This window comes from Mustela erminea, chromosome 2 (assembly GCF_009829155.1).
Source record: "Mustela erminea isolate mMusErm1 chromosome 2, mMusErm1.Pri, whole genome shotgun sequence".
Lineage (NCBI taxonomy): Eukaryota > Metazoa > Chordata > Mammalia > Carnivora > Mustelidae > Mustela > Mustela erminea.
The window spans coordinates 95,955,665-95,983,117 of NC_045615.1; the positions used below are offsets into that span (position 1 = coordinate 95,955,665).

A 27,453-nucleotide genomic window follows, 5' to 3' on the forward strand; every position below is an offset into this window, starting at 1 on the left:
ATGATTAGTGGAATAGTCCTAGTGGAATAGTGGAATAAAGGAATTAGTCCTTTGATGATAGTTACTCTAATCTACACCTGTGATAAAATTTCATCGAATTCTATCTATGTCCTCTCAACCAACCAACCAAACACGAAAATGAAGCCTGGAGTAATCTGAATAAGGATTATATCTAAGTTAATAGTATTGTACCAAAGTCCATTTGTTCTTTCTCTTTCCTTCTCTTCCCCCTCCTCCCCTTTCTTGCCTTCCTTCTTTTCCTCCCTACCTCCCTCCCTTCCTTCCTTCCCTCCTTCCATGCTTGTGTTTTTTTTTTTTTTTTAATGAGAGAGAAGGAGAGAGAGTGAGCGAGCATGTGAGTGGGAGAGGGGTAAGCAGTACAGAGAGAGAGAGAGAGAGAGAGCACGCGCTAATCTTAAACAGGCCCCATGCCCAGTGTGGAATGCAGTGCAGGGCTCCTCTCACAACCCTGAGATCATGACCCCAGCTGAAATCGAGACTCAGAAGCTTATTGGACCTGAGCCACCAGGCAACCCCCAAAGTCAATTTCTTTAAAACAAGAAAAAACATATAGCTCTATTATTAGTTTATATTTAATATAATAGTATATTACTTATTCAATTCTAACTTACTTTAAGTAATTTTTTTTTTAAGAGACAGTGCCAGCAGGGGGAGGGGCAAAAGGAAAGGAGAGAGAGACTCTCAAGCAGATTCCTCCCTGAGTGTGGAGCCCAAGGCAGAGCTCCATCTCAGGACCCTGAGATCATGACCTGAGCTGAAATCAAGAGTCAGAAGTTCAACCAACTGATCCACCCAGATGCCCCAGTTTGAACGCTTCCAAATTTCTGAATGCTTTCTTCCTGAACATCTGGACACTGAATAACAAATGTGTTACGTGATAAAAACTTTTTAGAAAATTCTGTTTCTGCCACTCACATTTTCTAATACTATTACTAAACCAACTATGATTAAGAACAACTATTTTCCCCTAATTTTCAAAATTTGGGACTGTAATCCAAGAAGAGTAACAACCTTAAAAAGAAAGGAAATTTACCCTTCACACCTGAATAACACTCTTGATGGTTTACATGAATATATGCATATTACAGGATAAACTCAGTATGTGGGGGTCAGTATGTGGGACTGAACTACCGATGCAATATTTTAAAATAACTGAACACACAAAAAATTGAAGTATAATAAAATTATAAGTGACAGTGATAATACTTTGGTTTTTGTGTTATGCCTTATCTCTAAGGAATACAAGATTACTGTTTTAATCTCACCATTTAACAGAGTTCTACATTGATGTCTCTTTTTCAAATGACACAATTAAATGATAGGCAGTTATGTGCCTGGCCTTCAGCCCCAGTGGAAATCACTAGTATGGTCAGAGTCATAATTGGGACTCATGCTCTCCATCAAGTGTCTTGGGCTTCACAGTTAAAGTAGATCATTTTCAACTAAATCTCCACATGAATACCATTCCATTGAATGAACCATAGTTGATACCAGAATAGATCTTATTTTTTGGTAGCATAGTTTCCAGAAGATTTTTCTGCCAGCATAGTGCTACTCCATAAGCAACACACTCAGGCACTTCATGTATTCTTTTCTTTTTTTTTTTTTTTAAAGATTTTATTTATTTATTTGACAGACAGAGATCACAAGTAGGCAGAGAAGCAGGCAGAGAGAGAGGAGGAAGCAGGCTCCCTGCTGAGCAGAGAGCCCGATGCGGGGCTCGATCCCAAGACCCTGGGATCATGACCTGAGCCGAAGGCAGAGGCTTTAACCACTGAGCCACCCAGGCACCACAGGCACTTCATGTATTCTAATTTCATTTTTGTTCCAATATTTTCTTGGCCATTTGGCAACTTGAAGGTACTAATGGGTTGGAGATGTCAAGAACTATTCATTGCGATGGACCAAGCTTCTTCATCCTAACCTTATAAACAAACTTTCCCAAAGGGAAGGTAGTATCATTAATGCATCATGTCATCACTTACTTTCTTCTTTCCATTTCAAATCGATGGAGTAGTTTCCGAAGACCACCATTCTTAAATCCCTGAAAATGGGCAGCTGGGGCTCCCACAGTGATGACATCGTAGAGAGCATCTGGAACAGGAATGGACAAGGAGATGAACACTTTGCAAACATTTGTCTCCAGCATGCTATCTGCATTGAAGCATACATGCTGTGGGAAGTTTGAGAAATTATTCTGTTTAATTTTGCAGGAATAACTATGAACTCTCATCTCAAGGGGGCAAGAGGAGCTAATCAATCTTTCTAAAAGCCACCTGTGCACCTAAACAAGTCAAAATATTTCTTTGATTTATGACTACATCTTAATTATATGCTACTGTGTGGAACAGTATGTTCCCTCATTCTTCTATATACTTACTGAGATAACATGTTAATTGGTCTTTTGTGTATTTTACTTTATTGAGTTTTGCATCATTTAATTTGCAATCATATTGAAATTGAACAATAATGAACAATCTTTACAGAGAAAATTTACAGAGGAAGAACGAAAATATTAATTCATCTTGGCTCAAGGGCAGAACAGTACTAGTACATTTTTTAAAAATCTATACAGAGTAGTTTCCTGTCTGTGTATACTAAATCTTACACAGTTTTGAATGCAAGCTTTTGCAATTTTCTTAGATGACATGGAAAGAATACATAAAATGTCTCTAGATCTATTTTCCACCAAGATTTTTTGTATTTTTTAATAAAAAATCCATACATTTAAATTGAAACTCAATCCTTTGATCTTGAAAGCCATCAAGTTTGGTACATATTAAGTTTATTGCTCAAAACATAGCATCATTTTTACCTTCTAATGAAAAGTATCCCCATAAGAAGGAAGACAGAGTGAACATCTCTTGTTAAACTACATTTTATTTGAGAAACCTAATTTCATAGTAGATCCTTTCCAAATTGATTTTGGTATTGACACTGGTTGTTTTTCAGTTCCCATTTACAGGGAAAACATAAATTATTTTATTAGCTTCAGGTAAACACCATAACTTCTTTATACTGGTTCAGTCCAAAGGCATCTAAAATATTTTTCTTAATAAAAAATGTCTTCAAGTGAAAGTCTTCAGGAGAACCGAGAGAACTCAAGGTCACATAAACAAAAGAAAACAATACAGAAAGCGAACAAATTAAAAAAAAAAAAAACCCAGAATGGGACCCAAATCAACCTATCAATAAGGCACTTATTGAACAGCCATCAATAGATGGCTAGAGTGGTAATCTCTTGCCCTTTTAAAAAGTCGCTAATAAACTAGAAGTTAGCTTTTCTTAATATAGCAGAATATTAGACTTGCATGAAATTTAAAGACTTTATTATCCAAGAGATATTAATCTAGGGTTATGAAAATAGTTTCGGGAAAGTTCATAAGTATGTGAAAATTGTATATCTGTTCTACTTCATGGAAAAGGGTCACAGATTTCTCAAATGGTCATGAAAGCACCCAAAAGTTCCCAAAACAAAATTCTAGTCTACCTTCATTTATCTGATGAGAACTCTGAGAACCTTGAGAAATGACCTGCTTTGTCTGAAGTGCCAAAGACCTTACACCCGCAGTCTTCTGATATCTAATCCAGGGATGGAGAGCCAGGGGTTTAAATTAGTGACTGGAACCTAGCAAAACACCTGACCACAAACAAGTTGCTAAGGCCCTTTGCAGAATCTTAGAAGAAGAGGCTCATATACAGGAAGAACCCCAAACTTAAGTTGCACTAGCTTCCTAATGAATCTGACTCTTCAACTCACATATAGTCTCAGCATTTTCCAAAGCTACTTTCTAGAAGCAGAAATTTTCTCTTTGTTCATCATCTACTCTGCTCAGGGGAATTTTAGTCACCTATGAAGAAACCATGAAACTTGGAAGCAGCAGGTAAAGGAAGAGAAGCAAGTTACTCAAATATTGTCTACTCTTCATAATAAAGCTGATTAATTTTAAATCTAAAAGAAGGCCTGTGTGCTTCTTGAATCCAACTATAATGAAGAACTTCCAAAGTTATAAACAAGTTCTTTCATATCCAAAGTTCTGACTTTTACTTGTTTCCATTCTTTTTTTTTTTTTTAAATAAACCATGCTATTTCTCATGGTCTTTCTTTTTCTTTCTTTCTTTCTTTTTTTTTTTCCTTAGATTTTTTATTTATTTAAAGATAAAAGAGAGAGAGATCACAAGTAGGCAGAGAGGCAGGCAGAGAGAGGAAGGGAAGCAGGCTCCTTGCTGTGCAGAGAGCCAAACGCAGGGCTCAATCCCAGAACCCTGGGATCATGACCTGAGCTGAAGGCAGAGGCTTTAACCCACTGAGCCACCCAGGTGCCCCTTGTTTCCATTCTATTTCCTGTTTGTGAGCTCATCCATGTTGTAGGTGTTCAAAAATGTCAATAAATAAATATTTTGAGGCTCATTTCAGTTTCTCTTATATGTCCTTATAGATCATGTAAGGTATTTTTTTTTATTGAAGAAATAAAAAAAATTATATATACTATCCAGAAAAAAAAACATATTGGAATCTGAAATATATATATCTCAATGGGATGAGAATGAATACATATCCATCCATGGACAATATTCTATAAAAGAATAAAGAGAATTTATGATAATTCACATGCAAAAGAATGAAATCAGGCCCTTGTCCTATGGCATGCACAAAAATCAGCTAAAAAATGGATTAAAGGCTTAGACATAAGACCTAAAAGTATAAAACTCCTAGAAGATAACAGAGGAAAATTTTATGATGACTGGTCTTTACAGTGATTTCATAGATGCAACACTAAAAGCATAAGCAACAAAAACAAGCAGGACTACATCAAACTGAAAAGCTTCTGCATAATTAAGGAAACTATAGACAAAAAAGTCAACATACAGAAGAGGAGAAAATATTGGCAAATGATATATCTGATGAGAAGTTAATCTCCAAAATATATAACGAACTCCTATAACTCCATAGTAAAACAATTAATAACCTGACTAAAAAATGGGCTAAAGGCTTGAATAGACAGACATTTTGCAAAAGAAGACATACAAATGGCCAACAGGTATATGTCAAAATGTTGAAGGTTATTATTCATCATCAGGAAAATGCAAATCAAAACTACAATGAGATACCATCTCACACCTGTAAAAATGGCTTCAATCAAAAAAACAAAAGACAGTGAGTGTTAGCCATGATGTGGACAAATTGGAATCCCTGCACAGTGTAGAACTATCATGCTTCAGCAATACCAGTTCTGGGTATTTATACAAAGGAACTGAAATTAGGATCTCAGAGAGATATGAGTGTCTCTACGTTCATGTAAGCACTATCCATAATAGGCAAGATGTGGAAACAACCTAAAGCCCATCAGTGAGTGAATGGATAAAGAAAATGTGCTGTCTATGTATAATGGGATACTATTTAACTTTAAAAAGAAAGGAACTTCTGTAATATGTGACAATATGGACAATCCTTGAGGTTATTAAGTGAAATAAGCCACAGAAAGACAAATAATGCATGATTCTACTTGTATGAGGTATCTAGGCTAAATTGCTGTCAATGTTTCTATAAAATTTGAATTCAGTTTTATTTTTTATCTTTGTTTTTTAAATTTGAAATTTTAATATGCTAAGATAGGAAGAAATACAGAATTCCTTTAAAAATGTCTCACCACATGAAAAAAAGCAAGCCTAGTAACTCTGTGAGATGAATATGTAAATTATCTTAGCTATAGTGATCATTCGCTATACATATGTATAGCAAAATAACATATTTGAAAATATACATAATTTTTATTAAAATACAAAAACATATTTATTGTTTAAATACTTTTGAAAATTTTTATTTTTGAGATAATTTTGGATTTCCAGAGTTGTTGTAAAATTAGAACGCAGTTCTGTATACCCTTCACTATGTTCCTATGTTAATATCTTATACAGTCAGAGATTATCAAGACTAAGAAATTAATCTTATGCTATAACATTAAATAAAGTAGATAATATGTTAAAATTAGTTTTTCCCTTTGTTCTTTACCCTTTGTTCTTTCAGGATCCAGTCCAGAACTCCACATTTCATGTTGCTATCATGTAGTCTTCTCCAATCCATGACAGTTCCTCAGCATTTCATTTTTGACCTTGACACTTTTGAAGAGTACTGGTTCCTTAATTTGGGTTTGTCTTATGTTTTCTCATAATTAGACTGAAGTTCTGCACTGTTGAGTAGGATACTATGGAAGTGATATGCCCCTCTCAGTGCGTTATAACAGGGAGTATGTTAAGTTGATATATATTACTTCATGTTAATTAAACTTGATGCATGGGTCAAAGTGCTGACTGCCACTATCTATAGTTGATTCTTCACTGTAAAGTTACTAAATATTTAGAGAAACATATTTTAAGACAGTACAATATCCAGTTTCCTTTTAGACTTGTGCCCACTAATTTTAGCATCTATTGATATATCTTGCCTGTGGCAATTATTACTGCTACGGTTGAATGGTGATTTCCCATTTCCCTCATTCCTTCCACGTTTATTAATTGGAATTCTTTTGGGAAGAATAGTTTATCTTTCTCCTTTAGTTTATATATTCAGCTATCTATCTACCTATTCATTTTTAAATATTTATATATTCATTTTAGAGAAAGAGAGAGAGAAGGGGGAGGGATAGAGGGAGAGAGAGTGCTTAAGCAGACTCCCTTCTACATGTGGAGCCCCACACAGGGCTCAATCCCCTGTCAGACCATGATCTGAGCTGAAATCAAGAGCTGGTGTCTTAACCGACTGCGCCCCCCTGGTGCCCCTCAGTTATTTATGAACATCAGTATGGGCTCATAGGTATTGGTTTATGATCTAACACTATCTTTATGTTTAAGTTGTTCTAGCTTTGTCCGTTGGGAACTCCTTTCATTGGCTTGTAACTATTTATCTATTTCACCCTCTCCATTTGTTGCCATCATTGTAGTTTGTTTCTTAGCACTTCCTTACTTTCTAGAGCCACCAGATGCTCTAGACTCACGTATATTTTCCCTGCCTCAGCCCTAGAATCAACCAGTTTTCCAAAGAGCCCTAGCTCTTTTTACTTGAGGATGGTGTTTAGAAATCAAATACTGGGGGCACTCTGGTCAGCTAAGTGTCAAGATCTCAGAATCCTGAGATCTAGCTCAGCATTGGGCTCAGCACTCAGTGGGGAGTCTGCTTGTCCTTCTGCCTTTTCCTCTCTCTCTCTCTCTCAAACAAATAAATATCTTTTCTTTTAAAAAAAGAAATCAAATACTGGGGGTAGGTATACTCATTCTTACTGCTTTCAATTCTTTCAGTGCCAGAGGTAGGAAGTATATGCATGTATATGCGTACTAACTTGTACACACACACACACACACACACACCCCTGCATCTGTACATCTATATTAACAACAAGCCCATAAGTCCATATTGTTACCTCCTACTTCAGTTCAGCATTACAGGATTCCTTCTAGCCTGCCTTCCTTCTTTATTTCTAATTTCTTTCTCTGATATTGAGAAACTGGACTCTCCCTACTTTATATTTACAGATTTGGTTAACCATACTATACAAATAAAATAGTTTTAGAATTGTTAATTCATACCTCTGTAAGAAGTAAATATACTAACAAAAGTACAGTGTTTGTATTCTTTTTTTAAATTTAGCCTTATATGTTTTCTTATATCAGATCCTTTATTTCCCATTATTTTCATTAAATTATAATTTTTGTAATTTTATTTACCATTTGTTATCATTTTAAACAATATATTAACAGGAAGTTAACAATAAAGCAGATTGGGAATATGAAATTCTAAGGAAAACTTACAAATCATTAGTAGCACAACAATCAGGATTTGAAAAAAATAAGAATGGAGAGAGAGCAAATTTCCTCATACAGTTATATGTTTTCAAGGGCAAAGTGACCAGGAACTAAAACATAGAAGAGTTTCCCAAGTATTTCTTACTTTTGAACTTCATAGAATACATTTCAAATAGGCAAGTAAAAAGTAGTACTGTTGTTTCAGCACAGCTAGCAGAACTGAATACTTTATCTATATTCCAGAAACCTTTTTTTCCCATTTCCCCACCTCGCAAGCCAACCTTGATATTCCATTAATACCAAGAGGCTTTCTCTGTAGAGACAATAAGTAGGGTTTATGTCTGGATTTTGAAAGAGCAAATAAGGTCTCTCTTGCCTCTCTCACTTTTCTTTGTTGCCTTTTGATTCTATCTACCTTGATTAGAATCACTCCTCAAAAAGGTGGGATCATTAAGTATGTATTTTGTAGAGGCTCAAAAAATTTAGGCATATATAATCTTTTCCTTCATACATTTGAGATCTCCAAAAAGCTGCTTTGAAGTGTTAATTTTTAAACACTGATAACTGTGATATTGTGATTTATAATGTAAAAAAAGAAAGCCAGAGGCTCAAAATAGTCACTTTTGTCAAAGGACCCACATCAGCAAACCAAGGCTTTATATCTAACCTAACTGCAGTTTCAGCCTCCCAGGAATGTAACCTTTAACCAGTCAACATAGAATTTCTTGGTCAGCTAGGAAATTTTACTAAAAGATCCCTTCCATTCCATTAGAAGGATGACTTTGGGGGCGCCTGGGTGGCTCAGTGGGTTAAGCCGCTGCCTTCGGCTCAGGTCATGATCTCAGGGTCCTGGGATCGAGTCCCACATCCGGCTCTTTGCTCAGCAGGGAGCCTGCTTCCTCTTCTCTCTCTCTCTGCCTGCCTCTCTGTCTACTTGTGATCTCTCTCTGTCAAATAAATAAATAAAATCTTAAAAAAAAAAAAAAGGATGACTTTGCCTCAAATAATGGATTCCTTTGCCGATAATTTCCTTTTTTCCCCACTTGCTACATTCAAAAAGCTTTCCTTTTTTGCAACTCTATAGGGCTCTCTTTTATTTGTTAGATAGGATGCTGCCTGATTCATGAATCATTCAATAAAGACAATTCGAACTTCTAAATTACTCAGTTGAATTTTTGTTGCTTAACAAGGGTAAGAAATAAATATATTTGGTAAATATCCTTGTTCCCTTTTCTGGCAAGGTGGTCCTAAAACCCTTGGAATTTCCTAAGGGTTGAGAGCTTTAAAGATGTCTTTTCTTATATTAAAGAAGTGACTTTTGGACCTCCCCTAAGGACAGAGCCTGGTTGTCAGGGCACTCAACCAAGTAATTAAAGGGTCCGAATTTTCTATCCCTTCTCTCTACCCAGGCACCTGGGAGGGGAAAAGAGCTGGAGATTGAGTTCAATTCCCAAGGGCCAATTATTTAATTAATCCTGCCTGTGTAATAAAATCTCAAACAAAACAAAACAAAACAAAAACAAAAGGACTAGGTTTGGGGAGCTTCTGTGGTGGAGGTGCTGGGAGGGAGGCGTTCAGAGAACACGGAAGTTCTATCTACTTTCCCTGCCTGGCCCTGTGCATCTCTTCCACCTGGCAGTTCCTGAGTTACATCCTTCTATAATAAACCAGTGTTCTAGTAAATGAAAGGTTTTTCTGACTTCAATTAGTTGAACCCAAGGAGGGGGGCACATTTGATTTATAGCCAGATGGTCAAAAGTACAGGTAAGAACCTGAACTTTTCAACTGGCATCTGAAGTGGAGGGCAGTCTTGTGGACAGAGCCCTTAGCCCATGGAATCTGATGCTATCTCCAGGTAGATAATGTCAGAACTGAGTTGAAACTTAAGACACTCAGTTGGCATCCATGGAGAACTGGGAAACTGATGGTATGGGAAACCCTTATCTTCACATTGGAATGGTCCCACAGTCATTAATAACTAAAGAGTGGCTCTGAAGGAAACAATTAGAAAGTAGCTACTGAATGTTATTCCCAGAGTTTACATGAAGTTAAGCTGTCCTGTTCAGCTATAGGTTTCTTTGGTTTATCACATGATCTAAAATGAGAATAAAAACTGTATACAGCTATATAATCCTTAGGTTTGAAATCCGTTCTGGCATACTTTACACTAATTACTAAAATTTTTAAATACCATACTTACTGGAAAACACAAAATTATGACTCTTAGGAGTCTTAGTATTTTTCAAATGGTATTTGATAATTATTATTTACAAATATCACAGTATTGGAAATGCTGGGTTTATCTCTTTGGCCCCTTCATCCTGAATGCCACTTGCAATTACTATGAAAATAGTAGACAGACCTAGGTAGAGCATGGGATTCATTTCCTGGTCTCTTAGTTTAGTTAATAAAGAATGGTATACACTTAAAGTACCGTGTTCAGTCTTGGCTAGAGCACTTGTACTTTTTAAAATTTAGTTAGAACTAACTGAAATTTATTGTATTCCTCTAAGAGTGAGCATATAGAAAAACATATAAAACTAATAATCAATAAAAAATAAAACTCTAAGGGAACAATCTGATCAGTAATATTTGTCTCATTTAAAAATTTTCCTTACTTTATCCTGCTGTTTAAATTATGTATCTTTATGATATTCAGCCCTTAACTCTATAGAATAAAAGCTTTCAGATTTTTGGTACTAAGAAACAACTACAAAAATCTAGATGGACATATATTTTACAGAAAATTTGAGCAAAAAAAAAAAATCAGTGGTTCTTTTTTCTTTCTTAAAATAACATAATTTGTTTTTGACAGTTTTTTTACAGTTTATATATCAAATATACATATTTGATAGTTTAAGTCTTCTTCTTTTGATAGTTTATATCTCAAAAATTGTCCTAGGCTTTGTGAAAATGGCATCATACATAGCACAATGTGGAAGTGGAATTCAAGTTGTTGAATCTCATCAAGCTACAGATACTAGTTTGGTTTGAAATTTAATAATAGGGCTGCCTCATAGCCTTTAAAAAGCCACTTAATAATAGATATGAGATAATAAGTCTATTTTTTTTCCCCAGAAGATCTTTTTAAAATTCCTGCAACTATAAAAATAGTGGTAATGAAAGAAAAAATGTAGACATGCTGATCTCATTTCAGGGAACAATTTAACCATAATCCCGGACTTCAAAATGATCCACAAAATGACTTTGTCATGAATCACAAAACAATAAGGAATTTTAAGGGAAATCTATTTCAAAATAGTCCAAACAATTTACCAACATCATGAAACATCTAAAAGTAATTATACTTCATTGATGAGTTGGTATACCCAAACTAAAGATACAGAAATCAGGGAGTTCTAAACAGCTCCTCATTTGTTCCTTCCCTCAATACGGAGATTAGAAAACTAAGGGGCAGAGAGGTTAGCTGACTCATCCATACTTACACAATAAATTCTGGCTTATGTCCTACCTGTTTCCAATTATAGTTTTATGATACATTTTTTTTCTTTCTTTTCTTTCCTCTTTCTTTCTCTGTCTCTCTTGTTATATATTACAATATGCTATTATATATCTATAACATAAAATAAAATAACTTAGAGAATAGTATTATAAGAATCCATATTTTATAATATTTATCACTGACCCTCTATGAAAATAAAATTTGAGGTGGAAAATTTTGTTCTTAAATTCAGGGTTTTTTCTTTGCTATTGTGACTGCTGTCTAAGATCTCTATTGGGATTGTATTTGTTCCATTTAATTTAAGTAATGAACAAGAGTGAAAAATTATTGGGTCTGGGGGCATCTGACATTGAATGGAGGTTATTTCATTTGTCAGTATGAGACATGACAACATTAGTTCTGCTCAGTTACTTGTTTCTAGAGCTAGACATTAGCCTTGTCTTTGGTGAATCTGCCTCATATTGTTTGCAAAGCCGCCTCTCCAAATATAGCAGGCATATTAATCAAATGCGGATTGATGTAATTTACTAATGGTAAGAATGAAAATAAATCTAGACTACATCCAAATAACTCACCAGTGAAATACCAAGGCTTGGCCAATCTTACTTGCATCATTACCTTGCAAAATGTTGTCTGTAATTTCAGCTAAACATTCAAATCAGTAAACATGGATCTTAAATAAATTTAACCGCAATTCATTTAATGTGCTGAATACATGTTATATAAGTAAGTAGAAATTTGATTGACTGCCATCTACAGTTTAAACCATTTTATTTTGTAAATAAGAAAACCAATGCTCAGAAAAGTTATTAACTTGGTCAATGTCTAAGAAGTAAGTGGCAGAACTCCAAAATTCAGTCAAGTTTTCAATTTATATTAAAACATATAGCTGGTGATGCAGTCTATAAGCACTTACTTTATCTGAATTCCAATCTCAAATAATAAATTTTGAACTTATTATAAAATCATAAATATTTTAAAACATGTAAGCTTAATATTCAATATTACATATATGATATGTATACCACATATATATGATGTATATAAAATTAAATACATACAATATACATATATATATATGTACACACACACATACACACATATTTATATATTTATATATATATATAAAACTTAAATGAGTAACCTTGGGGGAAAAAACCAGTATGCAGTAGAATTCAGGACCTTTGCATTAATTCTTGGTCATTAAGATTTTTAATCTTTTCCCACATTTTCTCCTTTAGGTCTTCAAAAAGAAGTCTTTCTGAAAACTACAGTCTCAAAAACCCTCTAGTTTAAGAGTTGTACCCTAGTTCTGTAACATGAAAATTTTGCTTTTCTCTATACTACTTGATATTTGTCATCACAAAGAAGAAATTCCTTTATATATCTTGTTATTATGGGTTGATTTATGCTTCCCCGAAAAATACCTTGAATATGACCTTATTTGGAAATATGGTCTTTACAGATGGAATCAAGTTCAAATCAAGGCTTTAGGACAGACCCTAATTCAAAATGGTGGTGCCTTTACGGGGGAAATTTGAAACCAGAAGTGAAGAATTCTTTTTTTTTAAGATTTTATTCATTTATCTGGCACAGAGTGTATGCGTAAGCAGGGGAAGCAGCAGAGGGAGAGGGAGAAGCAGGTTCCACACTGAGCAGGGAGCGCAACATGGGACTTGGTCCCAGAACCCTCAGATTATGACCTGAGCTGAAGGCAGAAGCTTAACCAACTGAGCTACCCAGGGACCCCTGTCAGATAGCCTTTAACTCTCGTAGCTTATTATTAGCTGATACTTTGGTTTTGATGATTTTTTTTTAATTTTTTATTTTTTATAAACATATATTTTTATCCCCAGGGGTACAGGTCTGTGAATCACCAGGTTTACACACTTCACAGCACTCACCAAAGCACATACCCTCCCCAATGTCCATAATCCCACCCCCTTCTCCCAAACCCCGTCCCCCCAGCATTAGATGTTATGTTCAAACTACTGACAGATACTCAGTAATCAATTAAGATTTCCTAAATGCTTTGGACCAGTCTATCTCATTTTTATTTTAGTTCTTTCATTGACATAATTTTTGGTGAAAAGGATCCAAGTTAAAATTTCAGATAGTTGTTAAAGGTTACTGAAGCTACTAAAATTTTACATTTCCATAACTACACTTACACCTGCATATTAGCTGGTTGTATAAACACAAATGTATGCACAAACTCAGAAAAATGGTTAACTTTTCTGGTTGTGAAATTTCAGATGATTCTGAAGCAGGACACAGATTTTAACTTTGTAAAACCTCTATATTGTTTTACAATATGGAACCTCTATATTTGTGACAATAGCTACAAAATAGGGTGTTAGCATGAGTCTCTAGATGTATCTTTGTATGTTTGCATATCCATACACTTACCACGAAGGACTGGATGACCTAAAGTAAATTTTGGATCCCTTGGAAGATGGGTACTAGTAGGATGACCTTAGCATTTATCATTAAATAGAGAGACTTTTGAGAGGGAAGAGAGGAGAAGAATTTTTTAATAAGGATGTAGGACAATAGTCATAATATGGGACTTTTGCTGTGTGTGAATAGAGGCAGATAATCACTCTGTTTATGCACAGAAATTGGTGTAGCAGTAAGTTAAAGGAAAAGGGAGGGGAAAGAATATTTTAAAATCTTTTTTTCAAAGAAATAGCAAGGAATTATGTAGAGTAGCAAGGGATACAATATGATATTCACCTTATTCAATACTCAATATTCAATAATCACTTACTGAAGTGGGGTGCCTGGGTGGATCAGTGGGTTGGGCCTCTGCCTTCAGCTCGGGTCCTGATCTCAAGGTCCTGGAATTGAGCCCTGCATCGGGCTCTCTGCTCAGGAGAGGGCCTGCTTCCCCCTCTCTCTCTGCCTACTGCTCTGCTTACTTGTGATCTCTCTCTCTATCTCTCTCAAATAAATAAATAAAATCTTTTTAAAAAAAAACCTTACTGAGGTATGTTTATAAAAAATCTATACACTTTTCTTTGCAAAATGTTTCTCATGTCTAAGTACAGTAAAATACTCCACCACTTTTTTTTTTTTCTGATAAATATCCTTCTCACAGAGAAGGGGGTGACTGTTGACAATCACCACTAAGTCAGAAAAATGGCCTATGAGTCCATCTCTGGACTTTGATTTTTCAAGTTAAGCATAAAATGAACAAGTATTATTTCTCCTTTTCCCTTTTTTTTTTAATTCAAACACTGGCATGCATGGTTTCAGCCATCACTGAGACTACTTAAGGATGTTTTCATTTGTTTTGCATATTCACCTGTAACTCAATCCAAGTGCCACATTTTTAAAGTAATGTTCAGAAACACAGCAACAAAAATACTATAGTACCTTTGTAGTATTCAGGGTCATTATCAACTTCAATTGTTTCATCTTCATCTTTACATAATTCTAAAATTTTTAATTCTGCCTGTAGTCAAGTTTTTTTAAAAAGTACATACTCAAATAATTTGCCCACTTAAAAAAGAATATTATATACACTACCTTTCAAGTGAGGGCTGTGTACATGCATTCTTTGTAGATGTAGATTTATTGGAACAAATTCTAATGTTTTCTCTCCTTTGCTGCTGCTTGATTTGAAAGAGGACCCTAGGCAGAAAAAAAAATTGAATGTTAATAGTAAATGAATAATAAATGTGTGTGGCAGGTACATTGAAGAGAATGTTTGACATGGAAAAATATTATAAGGATTTCAGAAAGAAAAATATATCTTGTATAAGCTGCTTTTCTTTATAGAAATTCAATTTAAAAAATTCTGTTATTCTTATAATAATCCCATGAGGTAAAATAGGGAAATCTATTTCTTCCTGGTCTATCATGCTGAGATGTTAGAATGAGAGATAAAAAGATTTTTAAAATTTTTTGGCTCTTCTATATCCATAACAACAGTGTATATTATTGTTTTCACCTAACATACATGAAATGCAATTCAGTTTGAATATATAAAAATGTTATTGCTTTCATACCTGTTTCCTTGCTAAGTTCTGTCAGAATATCTTGGTACATATTCACCATTTGATCACAGTGAGTAAGGACATTTTTCCGTAGATTGTCCCAGTGTGGAGAAAGCTCGCCAAGTTCTTTTAACTCCTGGTTTCTGTTAAAAATATAAATGAGGAGAAAATATTTATTTTGATCTTAAGTCCACAGACAAGGAACACCTAATAAACATTGCCAAACTAATTAGAAATTGATTCACCATCCATTTCCAGAAAGTTCTATGCACTCATTAGGGAAAAAAAAAAAAAATTCCCCCACATCAGCCATAATAATATCTTTCAGGGTATGTCTCCTGAGGCAAGAGAAACAAAAGCAAAAATAAACCACTGGGACTACATCAAAATAAAAAACTTCTGCCCAGCAAAGGAAACCACCAAAAATCCTGAAAGGCAACCTACAGAATGGGAGAAGGCATTTGCAAATGATGTATCCAGTGAAGGTCTGGTATCTTAAATGTATAAAGAATTTATACAGCTCAATATCAAAAAACCAAATAATCTAACTAAAAAATGGGCAGAAGAGGTGTATAGACATTTCTCCAAAGATGACATACAAATGGCTAACAGACACGTGAAAAGATGCTCGACATCAATCATCATCAGGGAAATGTAAATCAAACCACATGAGAATCACCTCACACCTGTCAGAATGACTTAAAAAGACAAAAAACAAGTGTTGGTGAGCCTGCAGAGAAAAAGGAGCCCTCCTGCACTGTTGGTGGAGATGCAAAATGGTATAGCTACTGTGGAAAACAGCAGAGTCTCCTCAAAATGTTAAAAATAGGGATGCCTGGGTGGCTCAGTGGATTAAGCCACTGCCTTCGGCTTAGGTCATGATCTCAGTGTCCTGGGATCGAGCCCCGCATGGAGCTCGCTTCTCTCTCTCTCTCTCTCTCTGCCTGCTTCTCTCTCTCTCTCTCTGCCTGCCTCTCTGCCTACTTGTGATCTCTCTCTCTGTCAAATAAAGTAAATAAAATCTTTTTTTTTTTTTAAAGATTTTATTTATTTATTTGACAGAGAGATCACAGGTAGGCAGAGAAGCAGGAAGAGAGAGAGGAGGAAGCAGGCTCCCTGCTAAGCAGAGAGCCCGACGCGGGGCTCGATCCCAGGACCCTGAGATCATGACCTGAGCAGAAGGCAGAGGCTCAACCCACTGAGCCACCCAGGTGCCCCAAGTAAATAAAATCTTAAAAAAAAAAAAGTAAAATAGAACTACCCTATGATCTAATAATTGCACTACTGGGTATTTATACAAAAAATACAGAAATACTAATACAGAAGGATATTTGCATCCCTATGTTTATTGCAGGGTTATTTACAATAGCCAAATTATAGAAGCAGCCCAAGTGTCCATCAATAGATGAATGGCTAAAGAAGTGGTACATATGCAAATATATACATATATATAGAAATGGCATATTATTCAATCATAAAAATAATGAAATCTTGCCATTTCCAACAACATGAATGGATCTACAGAGTATGATGATAAGTGAAATAAACCAGTCAGAGAAAGATAAATACCATATAAATTTAAGAAAAAAAAAAAAGAGAGAGACAAACCAATAGACATACTCTTAACTTAGGAGAACAAACAGATGGTTACCAAAGGGGAGGTATGTGGAGGGGGAATGGGTGAAATAGGTGAAGGGGATTAAGAGTACAGTTATCCTGATGAGCACTGAGTAACATATGGAATTGCTGAATTATTATATTGTACACCTAAAATTAATATAGCACTCTATGTCAACTACACTAGAATTAAAATAAAATTTAAAAAGTAATTTTAACACAAGGGAAAATATGAATAGCTTAGGTCACACAAACATTAAAGTTCTGGACATTGCTGCTATAAACATTCGGGTGCATGTGCCCCTTTGGATCACTACGTTTGCAACATGGGGGCTTAAGTGGGTAGGAGAAGAATAAATGAAATAAGATGGGATTGGGAGGGAGACAAACCATAAGTGACTCTTAATCTCACAAAACAAACTGAGGGTTGCTGGGGGGAGGGGGTTTGGGAGAAGGGGGTGGGATTATGGACATTGGGGAGGGTATGTGCTTTGGTGAGTGCTGTGAAGTGTGTAAACCTGGTGATTCACAGACCTGTACTCCTGGGGATAAAAATATATGTTTATAAAAAATAAAAAATTAATTTTAAAAAAAAACATTAAAGTTCTGTATGTTGAAGAGGTGAAAAAAATACAAATTAATGAATATTCTCACTGATAAAAAATTCACAAAGATGACAAAAACTTGCCAAACACACACACACACACACACACACACACACACACACACGGGACAGTCAGTTAAAAAAGAAACATTAAAACTTCAATAGAAAAGCAGCTAAATGCTAGGCTTCAGTCATCGAAAATAAAATTACGTGGAAAAAATAATGTGGGACGGGCTCTCTGATTATGTCTGAAAGAATAACAAGATATTCAAGTAACCCAGTTTATACATAATACAGCTGTAAAATTTTTTTTTTAAGATTTTATTTATTTATTTATTTATTTAACAGAGAGAGAGAGAGAGAGAGAGAGAGAGAGAGAACAAACAGGGTGGGTGGAGGGCAGAAAGAGAGGAAGAAACAGGCTGCCCATAGTGCGGGAAGTCCGATGCAGGCCTGGATCACAGAGATCATGGCCTGAACTGAAAGCAGATGCTCAACCAACTGAGCCACCCAGGCATCTTGCTGTAAAATTTTTTAAAGGCCCATAAATGGTATAATCAGGTATGATTTATTGGCCTCAGTTTCTCTCAAGAAGACAATTTAAGTAAATGCAGTATGCATATGGTTTGTTTTTTCTTTATCAAAAGGAAGAGCTAATCATGCCATTTAAGTTTTAATTATTACCTTTTATCTAATTCTCTACCCTTTAGCCAAGTTAATTCAAATAATCAGAATGCTTTTTTAAATTATAATGATAAATGGTCTAATATGCTGCCTGGTTAGATCTCTTATTCATTTCTGTAACCTTTTACCAACAACATTTTCATGAGGCTAATTTAACTAGCAATAATGAACCTTTTTTGCTATTTTGGCTGTGAAACATGCTAAATACCAAGCTAATAAATTCAGAAGATGTAGAATCTTTAACATCCTGTTAAATGCAAGAATAATGGATGGTGTGCAAAAATGTGACTTGCCTTCAAATGTTTGTAGCTGCCTTTGTTTTGTTTCAAAGGGGATGCAGTATGGTACTGTTGCATCTTTTATCTGAGGTCTTTACAAATTTGTGAACATTAATCTCATTCTTAACTTTTCGACGGATTAGGTTCCATTGCACAATATTCATGGGAAAAGATTAATTAATAGCTGTTGAGGGTAAAGAAAGTTCATGACCCAAGTTGAGACAGGTGGGGGAGCCTGGAGAACTGGGGAATCCAGTTCTCTGTGTGCACTCAGATAGCAGAGTATTCAAATTCAGGACAAAACAACACTAACCAACAAAAACAAATTATTCCAAAAGCCTGAGATATCTAAGTCTAGAAGAATCTGGGCAATTAGGTCAGATGTGAGCAAGATAGCCATGTGTGATATGTCAACTTAATACATAAGGTTTCAGGCTTTACTTCCAATATACTATTACAATGAAAATATTAGTTAAGTATTCCTATTTAATACTAATAGATGTACCGTGGGTCTACAGTTTATGTTGTCTCTGAATCCTTATCAGAAAGAATAATGAAAAGAGAGGTGGCAAGGGAGAGAAGGAAGGGTGATAGTGAAGCCACTGAACACATTGTAGGAAACTGGGATGGGGTACATCTCCTTCCCTAACAGAAGCTCAGCAAAAGGAGGTGAGAGAAGTTTAGTGTTTTGGGGGAGTGACTTGAGATAAGCTGAAAGGAGTCCATAATCTGCTGTTTAAAATTTATTATACTCCTTCAATATGTCAAAGATTATATACTGAAATATGCAGATGAAACCTGGTATTCACCGCTCATTTGTTCTAAATGATGGCACTGAACAGCTACACATTCCAAAAGGGAAAAACAACCAACATAAGGTTTCTTTGCATTGAAGAAAACTCAAATACAGGGGACTATAGAATAAAGGTATAATAGACCAGAGCAGAGTAATGAAAAAGTTAGAAAACAAAATGGGACATAGTAAGAGAGTAGTTGTAAGTTTAAGAAAAATGAAAGACATTAATTACATCAATGCATTAAAATAGATTGAGTAGGGGGGCGTCTGAGTGGCTCCAGTTGGTTGAGCATCTGCCTTTGGCTCAGGTTATGATCCCAGGGTCCTGGGACCAAGCCCTGCATTGAGCTCCCCGCTTGGCGGGAAGCCTGCTTTTCTCTCTCCCTCTGTCCCTGCTTGTGTTCATCTCTCTCTGACAAATAAATAAATAAAATCTTAAAAAAGAAAGAGACTGAGTGGGTACATTGGTGTCCCCAAATTGGGAAACTTTTCAGTTGGGAAAACAAGAGTTGTTTATACTATATTTTAATTTGTTACTCAGCGAATAAAGCTTTGACATTGAAGGACCTTGCTTTGTATCTCAAGTCAGATTCTCTAGAATGTAGACTGGGATCAAGCAGTCCGAGGTCAGCAAGGGGGAGGTAAGAGGGGATGTTGTAGGACAAAGAGAAAGTAGACATCAAGTGGGAGGTTACCGAGTCAGGCAGAACTTCACAAGAAAACATGATTGGCTCCTTGGTCATGTTAACAGCTCCGGATAACTTATATGGAACTAAAGCACCTTAGAAAAGTTTATTAGATGGAAGGAGAAACATTTATATACCAATTCCTTCTATAGTATTTCATTCGTAAAGATTCATTGTATGGGACATTAACCCCTTGGCACTTCTAGTTGTCTCTTCTGAGTGGCTACTGAAGAAGAAATGTCCCAGTAGAGAGAGAAGTGTCCTACATCTGGTCATAGGTACCAGAACCACTCTGGGTCTTTCCAGGGTAGATGTCACTGGGGGCATGTTAATATCTGGTCTTCACCCTGGGCGGAGGCCGAGACAGCTGGTGGTGTTGAGACATAGGTGATAATGGTGGCAGTATCTGAAGCCCTCCATTGAGCAAGTAGGCAAAACCTGAGCAGAGTTTAAGGTTGAGCCAGTATAAAAAAGTACACCACCGGTGCCCATGGCAGACCACCCCCTGGAGAACTTAGACTTCCATCATTTCTTGATATCCATGTAGCATATAAAACAGCATCCTCATATCTTCCCTAAAAGGGAGTTCAAGTATAATCCTTCAAAGTGATGGCCAGATGCAATTCTCCCAAATGAGGTCATGAACCATGCTACAATATCTGATATTTCAATGATCTTAGGGGGCCTTAGTTGATGTTCCTCACTCTCCTCTATCACTCATTCTCGATTTTCCTCAGATTCCTCTAGTACTTCAGCTGGTCTAGGTTGCTGCCTTATGAAGTGACCCAGACATTAACCCCAGTTGATTAGGTCCTTGGTTTTCCTGCTCTTATGGAATCTTAGTTGCTATAATTTCTCAGTCACCTCTGGGCATGGAGCACACCAAAGTACTAGACATATTTCTCTTTGCTCAGATTATGAAGATACTGTACCTATTGTGGTGGTAGGTACAGTAACCCTTGCTATCTTTGCTAGTCCACCGTAGTGAAAAATGCATGATAACCAGATCACATGTGAACCAAACATAGCTTCCAGATGAGTAGGACTCTTTATGGGTAATGGACAGAATTACCCCATCCCATGCCTCAAGAATCAGGATTCTAACTGTCAAAGTCTAAGGTCGTAGGGAAAGGAAACACAAATCCACTAATGGGACATTGTGATTGATTGAAAAAAGGGCTCACCCCGTTTCCCAGAGCTGTGTGTTCTACCTATAGTGGGCATAACATCTTCTATTGGCTGTTGGTTTAGCATACAAACTTCATCCTGGAGGTCAGTACTCCAATCCTGAGGTTTTGTCCCCCTACAGTGGTGCCATAGCTGAAATTTTCATGATTAATATTATTCCACTATTGTATCAGGTTTGTGGCTTTTGGATGGTGGGACAAGCTCACTGTCACACCTCCTTTTATAGCAAGTGTCGTTTGGTAGGAACAATGTTATGTGGGACACTGTATCATCAGACCAGGCATTGTACAAGCAGACCAAGGCGAACCATCAGACCAAGGCATTGTCAGATGTGGCTGATGGCAGTGGCACTGTGAGCAGGAAAGACAAGCACATATTCAGACTTTGTTTCACCTTCTTAGGACAAATTGCTGTCCTCTCCAAGTTCAAGGGGATCCAACTTAATTGGCCTACCACCAAATAGTTGATGGGTTTCCCCCAGGCATGGAATCCTCTAAGCATCCACTGTCAGTTATAGATTAGTGGCTGGTTAAGCACCAGACAAAAAGTCTTAATGATAATATGTATCATAAACAGAGTTCAAAAAAAGCACAAGTATTTTTGTGCCTCTATGATAAAGGTCTTTTTGTGTACATGTCTATATGTTTTATGTTACCGATTCCCCCTATTATTTGCCGTTGTGCCAACAGATGTTAGAGGTGGAGTGACCATATGTGTCACTTTATACCTGTTCTTGCACCGTGATTATTCCAAAATATCCTGTTAAACTAGCCAAGTTATAGGACACAAGAATTAATAGAACTTTTTTGATATAGTTAAAAAAAAAACTACTACAAACTCACAGAATGTTGCAGTTGGAAGGAAGTTCAGAGAATAATTTGAAACCTCTTGTTTCACAGATGGAAGCATTTAAATTAAATAGCTTTTTAGTCTTGGAGTCACTAGAATACCAAGTCTTTTAGACTATAATCCCCATGAGCACTCTTTCCTCACCCCATGTAATTCCCCAGTGTAAAAACAAAGGTGAACCATGAGAGACTATGGACTCTGAAAAACAATCTGAGGGTTTTGAAGGGACGGGGGGTGGGAGGTTGGGGTACCAGGTGGTGGGTATTATAGAGGGCACGGATTGCATGGAGCACGGGGTGTGGTGCAAAAATAATGAATACTGTTATGCTGGAAATAAAAAATAAAAAAAAAAATTACAGGTAAAAAAAAAAAAACAAAGAAGCACACACACACACAAACTAAACTAAAACACACAAAAAACGTAGTGCCTTGTTTCTGAAGGTACTTAATGAACATAAGCTGACGGAGTGGAGTTTGGAGCTAGTGGAGCTATTGACTTCTAGGACTACATTTGTAAGCTTTCATGTACTTTTAAAGTTAACTTTGAACAAAAGATAAGTCATAATTCAATACTTCTACTTCTGAGCCTTTTAGTTAGAATGGCACAGCTACTAGGTATGCCTTGCATGAAAACTGATATTCTCTAAAATATGTTCAAGTACATACTGGTGTCCAGTATTATAAGACCCATAGAGAGAGCCCAGTCTCTGCATTTCTCCACCACATTTCTCTAGGGAGCAATCTTGGCATTGACGTTACAGTTAAATACACATCTTCACTAAGCCTTTGGTGTGAATGGTGAAAGAGATGAGCTGTGTAAATGCATTTTTAATCTACAGAAAAATATTTTTTAAAAATACTCCTTCCCTCTATAAAAATTCTCATTTATTTACAGTAACAACAGCTTCTGCTCTCAAAAGCTGTCTCCTTCAGTTGGAACTTTACAACAATAAGAGCAAAAATGTCTTTCTGAAAAATCCACTGCTCTCCTAACCACATACGGTCTTTTTTGAATTCATTACTTTACTCTCACTAGAGCTCTACCTTTAAAACAAATCTTCTAGGAGACAGGCTAGGACTCTCTTAGAGTCCAAGAGGTAGACACAAAGATGTTGGAAAGAAAAGATCGAATATTCAAATATTAATAAGTCTAGGCCTCTTATACATTAAACATTCTTTGGCACTTACTGCCATCCATTCCTTTTGCTTTGCTACCTAAAAAAATAAAAGGTAAATCAGATAAAATAAATCTCAAAGGAGGCAGGTGTTTGCTAAGCCTTACTTGAGACATATCTTTTTTTTTTTTTTTTTTTTTTTTAGAAATATCTTTATACTCTGGATTTTGGTATACCAATTGTAAAAGTATGAATGATATTCTTGATACTTGATGATATATTCATGCTGATCTCTGGAAATAACCTTATAATGCACTTTTTGTCTACATGGAGTGTTTTGTCTTCCTTTGTTTAAATAGTTTAAAAATGCTTTTTCCTCTTTAGTGAAGAGGAAATGCTTTTCCTCTTTAGCAAAATTGCACTTTCTGGGGTCACTATGATCCTTTGAACCCTCCTTCCATAAAGGAGCACACTACTAAGTACATAATAACATGCTTGAAACACAAAACTTTTGACTAGCATAAAGAGAGAAATGAGATTAAAAACAAACAACTCTAGGAAGAATGAAGAAAAATAACTGAACACAAAATAAGTCCTAGGGAAACTGGAAGACATAGCCAAACCTGCTTTAACATTTTTACGTATAATACTTAATAAAGCATTTGCAAGAACATTAAATAGATGAATAGTTTTTCAACTTTATTCCCTATACCCCCAGGGCTGCTGTGGCTAGAGGGACAGGGGAGGGTGTTGACAAAAGAGAAGTCAAGTACAGGAACAGGCATCAGGCCCTTTTTCTTACTCCAGTCAAACACCAATTCCAGTTAAAGTGTTTTAAATTAATACTGAAATTCCATGTGCAGTTCTGTATGAAAACAAGTTTCTGCTGCTAAAAAAAAAAAAAAAAGAAGAAGAAAGAAAGAAAAAGAAAGAAAATTGGGTTTAAGATCACTAAAACAATGTAGTTTAAAAAGGAGAAAGTTGATCTTGTACTTAAAACAGTTTTAAAGCCTACCGATGATGTATTCAAGGAGGAATTCCAACGGGAATATTTGCTCTGAGCCTCTGAGTGTAGCAGACTTGTCTCATTCATTCATCTTTTTGTCCTACCACAGTTCTTAGTTTGGGGGAATTTTTCAAGATAGGCCTGTGGACTGACTGAATGAAAGGTTTGCTTGCAGATTTTTATTTTTTTATTTTCCTGAAGTTTGAGAGAAAGTCAGGATATAATCTAACCTAAAGTAGAATGTTGAGCTCTGCCCCAGATAAAATGAATAAATGCAATAGATAAATGAGACACTGTTGAGTCCTCTAACCTTGTATGATCTAGGTCCATAAATCTGGATTAGTCAAGTCTTCCTTAGGGATGGAGAAAGATTTGAAAGTGTATCTTCATATAGCACTTCTTACTGAGATGATTAATTTATGTGTCAACTTGGCTGGACCACAAGGTATCCAAATATTCAGTTAAATGCTATGGTAGGTGTTTCTGGGTGAGATTAACATTTGAATTGGTATATTGAGTAAAGTCTTTGCCCTCACTAATTTGGGTGGGCCTCATCCGATCAGTTGAAGGTGAATAGAGCAAAATGCTGTCCCCTCCCTGAGTAAGAGAGAAGTCCTCTTGACAGACTGACTTTGAACTGGGACTCTAGCTTTTTATTGCCTTTACAATCAAATTGAAACACTCTTCCTGGGCTTCAAAATCACTGGTCTTTGGACTAGTACTATATTATAGATTCTCCTATGTCTCCAGCTTATGGACTTAATCATGAAGATGTTAGGACTTGTCAGCCACCGCAATTATGGAAGCCAGTTCCTTAATAAATAATAATAATTTAATAATAAATCTCTCTCTCTGTTTTTGTCTCTCTCTCTCTCTCTACACACACACACACACACACACACACACACACACACACACACACAGTATTAGTTCTGTTTCTCTGAAGAACACTCACTAATACACTACCTACACAGGGATTCCAACACAAAAGCACAAAAGTATATGTTCTTCTCTGTTTGGTGCCAAAAGTTGGGGAAAGGGGATGGGATGGAAAAATCTAGAACACAGTTCAAGCTCTTTTATGGTCTTTTATCTCTCTCAGCATATTCTATAGATATTCTTGGCTAATCTTCAAAAAAGAGGAAAAAAAGAATGAAACTGGACCAGTTTCTTACATGATACACAAAAATAAACTCAAAATGGATTAAGTACCTACATGTAAGACATGAAACCATGAAAATCCTAGAAGAGAGCATAAGCAATAATTTCTCTGACTTTGGCCACAGCAACATCCTTCTAGATTTCCTCAAAAGAAAAATAACTACAGAGATGGTTAGCTCATTTAAGGGACATGCCCAAGAAATCTCTGAGGCCAAAGCACCACATATGAACACCTAATTTTATTAAAATTGTGAACCCAGAATAATACAATTTTAAAATCTGGGTGTGCAAACTCAAAAATTCCTGAATTTATGAAAAGTAATCATGGTAATGAAGAGTACCTGAGAATAATAATTAATTCATTTATAAGAATGTAGTAAGACCTAATAGCCTGATACAAATTTATATACAATAGGCTATGGCTCAGTAAAAAAGGCATTAAAACGTTATTGGAAATTGTTATTATCTAAGTAAATAGAAACACTTCCCTACAATGGGCTGCACAATATCATTCTGTAGAATAAAAAGAGCTCTACAAATTCACCAGAACCTTCTAGTAGTTATCATACTGATACTACATGTGGGTGCTCACGGATGCAAAGTGTACTAGCCAAGCTGCTTTCATTCATTAGGCAAAATCAGACCTTAAATCAAACCCCAAAGAAATCATAACAGAAATTGCCCATCAGGAAAAAAAAATTAAATATTAAACAGTCAAACACTAGATGACATAAATGACTGGTGGGTGGCTTCAATTTTATAAAGTGGTTGGGAGACAACATAAAACTGAGCAAAGTTCAACTAGATGTCAAGATTCACAATATTTTTCACAGTTATGTTCAACCAACAATTCAAGCTGTCTGTGCTTTAACCCATACAGGGATAAATATGGCATCCATAAATCATGGGCTTTTTTAAAAAAGTGCATTTAATAAAAAAATGATGATGTGGAAAACACTGTAGTCTGTGAGTCACCCTTTCACTGAAAAATGACTGGCTAGTCTCAGTGGTCATTCCCTCTGATTTTCACTTGACATTAAACGAAGTGGCTGTTGTATTGTATACTAAGGAAGGTTCCAAGTTATATGCAAAGACTAAACATCAGAACCCAGTAACTACAGGATATAGCTGTAATCACAGAAGCAGTGTATCTGATAAATAGCCAGATTCCATCATTTCACTTTAGGTAACTGCATTGGAAAAAAAAAAAAATGAGGGATAATAAGCATGTCTTACTCCACTCCTAAAAAACTATTTGTTGTTCCTGATACAGGTGAGTATGTTTATTTATTTCTAAGTAACATCGTATTTACACTTTGAAGTCTATTTTAAAGTTATCAAATATGGATGACATCTTCTTTTCTTTTTTTTTTTTTAAGTATCTTAAAGCTTGGTGCTCTGAGCTGATGTTTAAAGTGGCACATACGTGAAGTTTCTCTAAAATCCCCATTTATCAATTACACGCCTTTTCATTCTGAGTACCCATGAAAACTACTAACTGTACCTGAAAGTTCAACTAGCAAAGCAAGAAAATACGTTGGCATTCTCAGCACCTTCTTATTATTCCTGCCCATAATTTTAGAAATTGAAAACATTTTCCTTTCCAATTTCCATCCCTGGACCTGGAGTGCAGACATCACTCAATTCAGTTTCACAAGTAGATGGCATTCAAGTGGCTGCAAAAAAACGTGTGGCAGTAGGGTTCTTCAGTGGACACCATAAAGCTTTCCAGGTAATCACAAATACTTCTGTATAGAACATATCTTTTCTTATGTTCAAAGCAATCCTTGGAGATCATTGTTCCAGAGTCGGACTGAGCACAATTATAAATTCAGTTGCATTGGCACTCAATAGCCACATAGCTATATCATCCTCCACAGTCCGCTGTAGGATATTTCCATGATCATGGAAAGTTCTGCTGAACAACATTGCTCTAGACAAATGAGAAGACTGAAATGAGAAGTGATTTGTTCAATGCCATATTGCTAGTAAGAGGCAGAATCAAGACCTGTGTCCAGGTTCTATGACTATAAATCTTGTTCTCTTTTTTATTTTAATTCCCGGGGAGTATGGCTTCTTCCTGAAGAGGATGACTGAAGTCTCTCCCTGGGGGACTCATCTGAATGCAGCTTCCACCCAGCTCCACAGAGGGCTCATTCAAATATTTTGCTGTAGTGTTCACTT

The 27,453-nt window shown here is 35.9% G+C and overlaps 1 protein-coding gene across 8 annotated transcripts in view; it reads right to left on the reverse strand.

Moving 5' to 3' along the window:
* Positions 1-27,453, reverse strand: part of INPP4B (inositol polyphosphate-4-phosphatase type II B) — an 805,823-nt gene that overhangs the window by 150,426 nt on the left and 627,944 nt on the right. For all 8 annotated transcript variants that reach the window (XM_032333489.1, XM_032333488.1, XM_032333487.1 and 5 more), the window contains 3 exons: positions 15,298-15,428; positions 14,816-14,920; positions 2,007-2,115 (listed from right to left, as the gene is read on the reverse strand). In XM_032333489.1, the coding sequence (XP_032189380.1) occupies positions 2,007-2,115; positions 14,816-14,920; positions 15,298-15,428 (345 nt within the window). The remainder of the gene's footprint in view (positions 1-2,006; positions 2,116-14,815; positions 14,921-15,297; positions 15,429-27,453) is intronic.